General features: G+C 39.0%; 1 protein-coding gene across 1 annotated transcript in view; it reads right to left on the reverse strand.

Annotated features, from left to right (window-relative positions):
- Positions 1-8,817, reverse strand: part of LOC129372629 (R-spondin-2-like) — a 31,010-nt gene extending 22,193 nt beyond the window's left edge. The window contains exon 1 of the mRNA XM_055050041.1: positions 8,582-8,817. Within this exon, the coding sequence (XP_054906016.1) occupies positions 8,582-8,666 (85 nt within the window). The 5' untranslated portion in view covers positions 8,667-8,817. The remainder of the gene's footprint in view (positions 1-8,581) is intronic.
- Positions 8,818-11,186: the final 2,369 nt, after the last annotated feature.

Below are 11,186 nucleotides of genomic sequence, written 5' to 3' on the forward strand. Positions count from 1 at the left end.
ATATATATATATATAGCTGACTGGATAGCTCAATACATAAGGCATCAGTATATCACCGAGAGGGCAGGGTTCGAATCCAGTCTGGGTCCTTAGGCAAGACCCTTCAAGCTACTGCCTACCTCATACCATGAGAGATACTAAGTCGCATAACATGCCGGCTCAGACGTCGCCCGGCCAAACAAGGTCTGCGTCAGGTGTTGGGGAACCAGAGCACCTTGATGACAAATGGGCTACTGGAACAAGACGGAAATGGGCGAGAGATGAAAATGTGGATCTGTTGGAATGCTACTACTCAAGTAACCCTAGTCAGAGGGGTTACATGCAAAGACTGGGGAAGGAATGGTCACTTCGACATCCCCAGTCAACACTAAGTGCTAAACAACTAGTAGCTCAGTGTTCCAACATCCGCAAACGGCAACTGCTATCACAACTTGAGATTGACGAGATACAACACAAATGCTACGGCAAAAGGGAGGAACCCGGATGTCAGAACTGTGGGGACTTAACTACAAGTCCCCACCCAGTGAGGGGATACACGGCCCCAATGAGCGAAACAGAGCTGAACGAGACAGCTGCTGACCTGAGAGAGAGAATCATGACCCGAATGACAACCAGGCCTCCTCGGCGCCAATTACAACGGCTGAGTGAAGTACCATCAGAAAGTCTCATTGAGAATGTGAATGCAGCATTGAGAACGATCCCTACCAACACCATAACAGAAACCAATGAGCTGATCTACAACTCAGCATCAGTGATCCTTGAGATACTTGGCTATAAGAGCAACCATGAGACCCAATACCCACCATGGAAAAGACGGTTAGAGGCTAAAATCAAGGTAACAAGGAGGGAAGTGAGCCAACTGTCAGAGCTCCACAAGGGTACAATGAAAAGACCAGTACCCAGAAAGTACAGCCAGATGCCCATACCTGAAGCACTCGAAACTGCCAAACAGAGGCTCCAAGCCTTGGCCAGCCGCCTAAAGAGATACACAAGGGAGAATGAATCCAGAAGGATTAACCGGCTCTTCTCCACTCAACCAGCTAAGGTGTACTCTCAATGGCAGGGTAATAACAACAGAGCAGACCCACCAAGGCTGAACAATACTGGAAAGGCATATGGGAAAGGGAGGCGTCCCACAACAGCAATGCACAGTGGCTGATCTCTCTACGAGAGGACCACAGCAACCTCCCTGAGCAAGCCCCGGTAACCATCACTGTGACAGATGTTCAAGAAAGACTCTCAGGCATGAAAAATTGGACAGGGCCTGACATGATCCATGCCTACTGGCTAAAGAAACTCACTGCTCTCCATGAGCGACTGGCAGCCCAAATGAACCAGCTGCTACAAAGTGGGACTCACCCTGAATGGTTAACTGAAGGGCGGACAATCCTAATCCAGAAGGATCCATCAAAGGGTCCAGTCCCACCCAACTACCGACCAATAACCTGCCTCTCCACAACCTGGAAGCTCATGTCAGGCATCATAGCGGCCAAGATAAGCAAACACATGGAAAAACACATGAGCACGGCACAGAAGGGTATCGGTGTAAATACCAGAGGAGCCAAACACCAACTCCTCATAGACCGCACAGTTGCCCGAGACTGCAAAACCCGACACATGGCTTGGATCGATTACAAGAAAGCCTATGACTCAATGCCGCATACTTGGATCATTGAATGCCTACAGATGTATAACATCAACAGGATTCTGAGAGCCTTCATTGCAAACTCGATGAAGCTGTGGAAAACCACCCTTGAAGCCAACTGCAAACCACTTGCACAAGTGTCCATCAAATGTGGTATATACCAAGGAGATGCTCTGTCCCCGCTACTGTTCTGCATAGGCCTGAACCCCCTCAGCCAAATTATCAACAAGACTGGCTACGGATACCGACTCAAAAATGGGGCCAACATCAGTCACCTCCTCTACATGGATGACATCAAGCTGTATGCCAAGAGTGAGCGAGACATCGACTCACTGATCCACACCACCAGGATCTACAGCACTGACATTGGGATGTCATTCGGACTAGAGAAGTGTGGTCGGCTAATCACAAAGAGGGGGAAGGTGATCCGCACAGAAGGAGTCTCACTCCCACAAGGAACAATAGCAGACATAGAGGACAGTTACAAGTACCTAGGTATACCACAAGCAAATGGCAACCTCGATGAGGCCACAAGGAAAGGAGCCACAGCTAAATACCTCCAACGAATAAGGCAAGTCCTGAGAAGCCAGCTCAATGGCAAGAACAAAATCAGTGCGATAAACAGCTATGCCCTGCCAGTAATCAGATACCCTGCTGGAATAATCAGCTGGCCAAAGGAGGAGATAAAAGCCACAGATATTAAGACTAGAAAGCTACTAACCATGCATGGAGGGTTCCATCCCAAATCCAGCACCCTGAGACTGTACACGAGCCGCAAGGACGGAGGCAGAGGACTAGTGAGTGTGAGAACCACTGTCCAGGACGAAACAACTAAGATCCATAAATACATCAGGGACAAAGCCTCAACAGACAATGTGCTCAGTGAATGTCTCAGACAACAGGGAACGGAGGTTGAGGTGCCAGAGATACCATCATGGGAGGACAAGCCCCTACATGGGATGTACCACCAGCAAATAACCCAAGTGGCTGATATCAGTAAATCCTACCAATGGCTGGAAAAAGCTGGACTCAAGGACAGCACAGAGGCCCTCATCCTGGCCGCCCAGGAACAGGCCCTAAACACCAGAGCAATAGAGGCCCAGATCTACCACACCAGACAAGATCCAAGGTGTAGGTTGTGCAAGGAGGCCCCTGAGACAGTCCAGCACATCACAGCAGGGTGCAAGATACTGGCAGGGAAAGCGTACATGGAGCGACATAACCAAGTGGCAGGCATTGTGTACAGAAAACATCTGTGCAGAATATGGACTGGAAACCCGAGATCAAAGTGGGAAACACCCCAAAGGTGGTGGAGAACGCCAGAGCTAAGATCCTGTGGGACTTCCAGATCCAGACAGACAGAATGGTAATGGCGAACCAACCAGACATTGTCGTAGTGGATAAACAACAGAGGAAAGCCGTTGTGGTAGATGTAGCAATACCAAGTGATTGCAACATCAGGAAAAAGGAGCACGAGAAACTGGAGAAATACCAGGGCCTCAGGGAAGAACTGGAGAGGGCCTGGAAGGTGAAGACCACAGTGGTGCCTGTGGTCATCGGGGCCCTCGGGGCAGTAACCCCCAAACTGGAGCAGTGGCTACAACAGATCCCAGGAACAACATCAGACATCTCAGTCCAGAAATGTGCAGTCCTTGGCACAGCCAAGATACTGCAGAACCCTCAAGCTCCCAGGCCTCTGGTAGAGAACCCGAGCTCAGAGGATAAGAACCACCCGCGGTGGGTGAAAAGGGATTTTTTTTTTTTTTTATATATATATATTTGCCAGTGGAAATAGTATTTTTTTAAATCAATATGAAGGAATTATTGACCTAAGAAAAGCTTCTTTATCTTGCTAATAAGTTACTTGTAAGTTAGTTTTGTCTTAATTAAAGCGCACTACTGTTTTAGACCTTGTATTTTTGCAGTGTTCGGGTTTATGTACAAAGCAATTTAGAAGAGAACTAACCATTTTAAGACAAAGAAACTGAAAACAAAATACAGCAAACAAATCCTTGGGGAACTACATCTTTGTGTGCCGTAAAATTGATCCTCTGGATTTTATTGGTTAAGAAAATCAGACAGAAGCGATATATTTCTAATAGAGGGCTTGCCACAATATAACTGAAGATAAAAATTTAGGTTCGTTTTTTTTTTCTTTTCAGTTTTGACTAAGAAGGATGGCAAATGACTGAGAAACAGCAAATGCTCCAAACTATTTGGAAACGACTCAAAGTTTCATGCAGATCTGTAATTACTTTAGGATACTCTGGGTTAGTCATCGTGTTTAAATAATCTGGGCTCAAAAAGATGACGAATCTGTTGAAGAAGTTCAGAGTTCGGGCGGATTTCCCCCAGAACAACCGCTGAGGTCTCAACCCAGCCATCTAAAATGCCGCTCCGCACACATGTGCTGCGGATCTGCAGACTTAACAGACTTTCAGAGGAGCTGCAGGTTTAGGTAGCATAAAATCGTGACCTCTGAACTTGCATGGGATTACCCTGGGATTTTGTTTTTTCTTGAGTACGTGTGTTTTATTTTAACAAGCTCCATGTGTAACAAGCTCAGTCAGTGTTTCGGGAAAAACAGGAAGGAATTTTAACCTGAAACTGAATTCACTGGAGCACCACAACCAAATATTTCACAGATTGCAAACAGTTTACTTAATGAGAGTTTTGATGGGTTCACCCTCCTCTGTCACGCTGCTAAAAGTGTTAATTTATTTTCAGGTCAGACTGTCTGTGACATCAATCAGCAGTTGTTAGAGTAGAATTCCCACAATGCATCAGGATGCGTGTATTAACAAGAAAAAGGTGCCAGCTGCCTTGCCGTGTTAAAATAAATACTCACTGTGTGTGTCTTAATAGCCTTTCTGCAACTGCAGGCAATTAATGCCAGTCGGGTTAGGAATGCTTCCTTACTGAAAACTATTTTTTACCCGTTCAGGTGCAGATTTTTAAATTGTGTTTTAGGAATTAATTTAGTTGAAAGGCCAGTAAAGACTCGTGCTCACATGGAAAAACTGATGGGATTAACAAGGGAAAAAAGGAGCCAGCAGCTGCTGATTAAATGCAGCCGATTTAACAATAATTATCAATAAATGTGAGTTTTAGCAGTTTGCTGCTTTCAGGAGCAAGCGTAATGTCAGAGTGGAAAGAAATTAGAAATTCCTGTGGGTGGCATTAAAGGCTTTTTCAAAATGAGTTTGATTACCTCAGGAGAACAGCTTAGACTGTTTTCATTAATTTAAAGGTATTTAACCAGGTTAGAGTTAATATTTTAATATTTACATGTGTTTTTTCTTTCATTTAGTATCAATATCTGAGTACGCTTGAAATAAAACAACAAATTTTTCCATCAAGATATAAAGTCAATAATTTCATAAACTAGTCAAAAAGTAGTACTTGTTTCAAATGCCACGTTTTTGTTTCTTTTTTTTTTTACTTTAAACATGGGAATTAATGTCTCGCTGAAACTTAAATAACGAAGTACTTTTTCATCAATATTAACCATGACTTAAAAACCTGAAAAGCTTCTGGTTAGTTTTCTCTTGATTCAAGTTAATTAAGATAATTGTACTGGAAACTTAGACAAAAAATGTGCTGATGAAGTGATTTTATCATGTTCTAATTGTTGATTTGGTTTAATTTTTTTCAGTGAAAGTAGAATAAAGCAAACAGTGTACAAAAATCAACGTTGAGTGTTAACGTTTTGAAATTTAGAAGAATAATTACGAAAGAGTGTTTTGGTATTTTGACAGCAAAGTGTCCGAGTTGTACCTGAATGCAGCATGCACAACACGGAGTTCCGGTTGACCAGGCACTACGCTAGCCCGGTAGGCTAATGACCGACCGCTGATTGTCTTCAGTTCCTGTCATCCTTACGTTCAACTTGACGTTGTTTCAGGTGAGTTATGCAGTGACATTCTGGTTCGGTTCGCCTTCTTTCTCCACTGTTGCAGCACAAAGGACTTTAATGTCCCCAAATATCAAATTTATGAATGAGCGGGTTTTGGTGTCACTTTATAATGTTTCCCTGCAGAACGTTGCATTGCGCATTAAGTTCCGTACGTAAATATTAAAACTGTTCGAGCTCAAAATATCAAATTCATTGCAAACAGCGTATTCCATCATCATATTGGTCAATAATTGTATTGATCTTTTTTCCTTGAAAAATAATCAGTTTTTTATGTAAATTAACTTTTGGAAGTGAACACACATCTCTGATCATTTTATTATATTTGAAAAAAATAGTATTTATGATACCGTCTTTCTGATTTCCTTCCAAATAAATCAAACTTTTTCATCAACTTTGTTTTAAAGTTCATTCGTTTTATTATATATTTTTTTTGATCTAATCAACAGCTAAAAAAATTGTAATTAAAAGACACCCTTTATTTTCAAAATGAATATGAAGTTTAACAATTGAATATTTAGGGCCAGAAAATAAAAATTAGCCACCAGGGACTAAATTTTTGCCCAAAAAAATATGGAGAATAATTTCACATATTTACAAGAAGAAAATGTCAAAAAGTCAAACATTTTCAAAGAAAGATTTGACTTTTCCCAAATTAACAGCATACATTTACTACTTTAAACCTAAGATATTTAATATTTTAAAAACACTTGTAAAGATAAAATGTTACCAAAATGTTACTCAAGTAAATGTAACTTTTTACTACCCATCTCTGGACATGATTTCATAAATATACATATATGAAAAATATTTTTTCTTGTAATGAGCAAAAAATTAGAAAAAAAATAGTGGACAGACATTGTTGCTGTTTCTCACAGCCTACATATATGTATGTATTTATTTATGTATGTATATATTTACACACACAAAATTTGTGTATGTGTGTGTATATACACAAAAATGTATAAATTTTGGCTGGCAGAAACAGCAGTAATGTTTGTCCAGTTAACCAGTTCATTGATGTTGGGAAACAGTAACATCTCACAGAAACTACTAGGAAAAAAAAGTAAATGTTTTTTTAATGTCTTGCAGAGTGGAAGTTAAAGCAGCCCACTGGAAACACTTGTCTCGTCTCAGTTATTTTTCTCGGTGTTTCTCCTTTAAAAAACAACCACAGATGCTCGCAATTACCTAGAGTAACCATAGCAACAGAAAGCCAGCCCTGATGGACAGAATAATGGGCTCGGCGCCCTCTGACCTCTGCACCGCAGCTTTCACACTGAAACACAAAAACTCCTGCTGCTTCTGTTGCTCCGTTTCTGTTTTAAGAGGCAAAAAAAGAGGAGCCAGGTCCAGATGGGCAACTCGAGCAGACGATAAAAAGTAGAAAATATCAGGCACAGATAACGGAGAGGGGAAACGTAAACCAACGCTGCAACACCTGCCAATTATCTTTGGTTTAGATTCAAGTTCAAATGTATTATCACACTTAAAATAGAACACATATAATTTACAAGATACAGGAAGATACAGGAGCTTATTTAGAGTCTATAATTTCTTAATATTGATTTTAAAAAGAACTTGTTCCACTGGCAGATTATTTCACTTGTAAGAAGGAAAAATGTTTCTTATAAGTGAACTAATCCAGTGGAACTTGTTCTTTTCTATTAATATTTTAAATTAGCGACTAAAACAAACTCCTATATGTTGCTAGAAAGTTGCTTGTATTATTTTATTTTTTACATTTAATAAGATATTTGCACAGCAGCACAAGTTAAAGGTTTTGAGTTTTTGCGGTGAATAGATGGATGCAGCTTGCCTTTAGACTCCTTCACGTGCCTTCAGCTTTTACTTTTAAAGATCGTCAAATTTTACAATAGTTAGCATGACATCATGGAGGTAATTGTGTTTTTACGGAGGCGTTTTAAGGTAGACCGATTGTGTGATTGGGACAGGATTCTCCTCCATTATTACCAAATTCTTGAGGAAATGCAGGTCACTGGTGAGCAGCAACGTCGCCACATACCTGTCTGGCTGCAGCGATTTCAAAAAGCAGAATCATTGGAGTCAAATCTAAACCTTCACAAACGAGTTGGAGAGGCCAGCTGCACATTCAACAACAGCTCAGGTTGAACATTTTTAAGGAAAAATAGCATAAATTCAGATTTTTATTCCAAGTTAGCTATAAATAGATGTGAAGAGACCTTGGGTTTTGTAAATGTAAAGAATAAACACAAATCAACTTTTTTTGGTCTACCTTCGAATGCAAATATCTTATTACGATTCAAATAAGACAAAACTATTTCACAAGTTCAGCAGGAAATAGGAGCTTGTTATAAGTTAATAGTCCCTTAATATTGATAAAAAGTTCTAGTACCACAGGTTTGTTTCAATTATAACATTTTACAAGTAAACTAGAATAAGCTCCTCTTTCTGGCTGAAAAGTTGCTTGTAAGTCAGTTTAATCTTGTTTAAAGTGGACTGAGATATTTGAACTCAGCCTGTTGTAATTAATCAATTAATCACATGATAAATTAGAATCAGTTAATATTTTCCATTTGCATAATTCATTGTTTTTCTTTTGTCTCTTTTACTAAAATAGGCCTCAACTAAAACCTTTTTAAAGGACAATTTTGTTTTTAAACATTTCATAATGTATTTGATTTGTTTCTGCTTATTTTGGATATTTAAAATGTCTTCCAGTTCCAGTGTTAAATGTTAATTCGAGCTTAAAGTTTATTGATTTTGATCATGTCTTCTTGCAATACTTGAAAACAACATTATTATCGATTATCACAATGACTTTCGGGACAATTTATCGTCCAGAAACATTTGTTATTGTGACAGAAGACAATTTAAACTACAAACTAGACAAAAATACTTCAGCTACCTTATGAAGTAAAGTTCCCTGTTTTCCTTCATGTCCATTTGCCATATATTACATATTCTACTTCATCCTTCATAACAACTCATGAATTAGGAAGCCAGGTGGAGTTTTCTGGTCATCTTGGACGTTTACTCACCGCTTCGCTTCTGCGTGACGCCCGACCCCATCCTGATCACCTCACAAAGCAAGGTCATCCCAAAGGCAAAGAGTCGCAGATGCATCTGGGCTACTGGCGAGCGCCCGCTTCAGCGCCAGGCTCCGGACATCTGTGGGGTTTCCAGGGACGGCAGGTTGGGAAATTTAGCTCCACAGTGAAAGATGAAGCGGAGCGTTGGTGGGGGCAGAGGAGAGGAGAGGTGAACGGCTGGGAGAAAGCTGAAGGAATGGTGGGATGGATGGTGAAGCTGAGGAGATAATCTTGCAGAACCGTCCTCCGTTTCTCGGATTTGATTTAGAGAAGACAGGAGGTCGTAAACGAGCACAGCACCAGAGAGGCTGAGGGGAGCAAAAGCCTCGTCCAGACTGCCAGTTTGGAGGGAAAACTCAACATTTAACTACCACTGTCAAATTTGGGATAAACGAGCTCCACTTATCCCATCGCCATCTTTAACCCTTTGCAGGGCGAGCGCGCTCGGATCTTAAGTGGTTCCATATTTGCAGCCCCCTCCTCCTGGCTCTACCTATTGTTGTTCAATCCCACGTTTGTTTTTCATGCTCACACTCTGCAGGTTTGCTTTCTGCGGCAATGCTATTAAATGTGAGGATAGAGTAAAGTTAATTTGACCACCCTGAGAGAAAATCAGCTGGAGAGCAGCAGAGAGGAGAGTTTACGATTTAATTGAAGCCTGCTGGGTTTTTTCTAAAGAGACTTGTGCTTGTTAGAGTCAGGTAAGCACAGAAACAAAATCTACCTTCCTGACTTACGAACCTCATGGTACTTTAAAACGTAAAGTACATCAGATAAATTAGCCGTGAAAATACATCGAAAACTAGTTGAACTGGCTTTACTTCACTGCAAAAACAGAATCTTACCTAGCATTTCAGTCTATTTCTAATGAAATGTCATGTCACACTTGAAATGAGACAAAACTAACTCATAAGCAACGTTACAGCAAGATATGAGTCAACAATTCCTTTATATTTTGAAAAAGTACTAGTTCTAAGTCAATACTTTAATTGGTATTGACTTAGTAAAGGTAATATATCTTGCTAAAAAGTTACTTCTAAGTTAGATTTGTCTTATTAAAGGTGTAATAACATATTTGTATTAGAATCTATAACAAATTATTGGATTTTGTTTTTATAGTGTATAAATTGGCTTAAAAAACAAAACACAAAACAAGCAACTTTACTTCATTAAGAAAAACTTATTATTATATACCTGTTTCATATCAGTCAATAAAAACTATCCCTTTGTTGCTGGACAGGAGATTAGCAAACAAAATAAAACTACTGCACCTATTTTATATGAAAAAGGGCAGAATTTTTTTATTGCAGGTAATAAAACACAATTAATTACCATAAAATATATATCTGCAGGTCATCCCTCAAATTCTCATGTAAAAGTGTAAACTGTGTAACAAACACAATAAAAACACGTTATCTACAGGATACTTCACTAAAACGACACAACACTAATTATATATTGAATAAAATATGTGTCAATTAGTGATATAGACCTTTGCATTAGGGAATAGATTCAGCAAGTACTTTTACCTTCAATATTTTAAGTATCATTCAAAAGAAATACTTACTTTTACTCCAGTAACTTTAACTAGAGTACATTTTTGTCTTTAATTGTACTTTTAACTAGCTAAAAGTATAAATGTATATGCATACTTGTTGATATTTCTGTATACGGTAGATCATGACTCAAAAACTGCAAAAACTCAACGGAAAATGTTTTATTTTTCTGTTAAATACAAATAAATGTATCTAAAATAAAGATTTTTTTTGTGTCCTGATATTTCAAGTGCCATTATTTGGGCTTAAACTGAAGATATATTCAGCTATACAAAAGTTTGATTTATGTTGATTTAATTTAATTAACATAAATCAATTGTTTGTTCTCTAAAATGAATTTGTTGTTAGTTATAAATTAACTTAATAAAATATGATGTTTAAACGCGAGTCTGAAGAGTGACAAAAACAACTGCATCACGTGATAATGGTTGTGGCTTTGGGCTTGACTCACTGCTGTTGTGTGTTTGGTTTCATGTTTTTTTTTTTTGTTTTTTTTATCATGTTTGATTATTAGTTTTTTATGTCAAGGAAGAAGTTTTACTACACCACATTTAATGTTTTATAGGTCTTAATTTTTTTAGGTAGGTAAAAATGTTGAAGTAATTGGAAAAATATTTCAGTGAATCAGAGAAAACAGGTTTGCCAAATTTTCCCAGGAAACGTAATTTTTAAAGTATTTATATGTTACTACAGCTAAATGTCAATTGAAGACAGTAAAATATATAAATGATTACTATTGTTCAGAGATGATTCATGAGATAAAACTTTGAGTTTACCTCTGCACCCATTTACCTTTGCACGAATTGCTTTGGTGTGAATCTGGTTGTAATCTTGGATGTTTTTGACCTCAACCTTTATTAAGAATTTAATAGTAAACTGTGGTTTGTGGTGAAATTGGAGGCCAAAAAAGGCAAATGTGCTGGTGTAGCTGTTGTTCTAGTGAATTAGAACAACGTTAATCCAAAAGCAAGGTAACAGCAGCCTCCTCAGCGGACCTT

This window comes from Poeciliopsis prolifica, unplaced genomic scaffold (genome assembly GCF_027474105.1).
Source record: "Poeciliopsis prolifica strain line A6 unplaced genomic scaffold, Auburn_PproV2 SCAFFOLD030, whole genome shotgun sequence".
Lineage (NCBI taxonomy): Eukaryota > Metazoa > Chordata > Actinopteri > Cyprinodontiformes > Poeciliidae > Poeciliopsis > Poeciliopsis prolifica.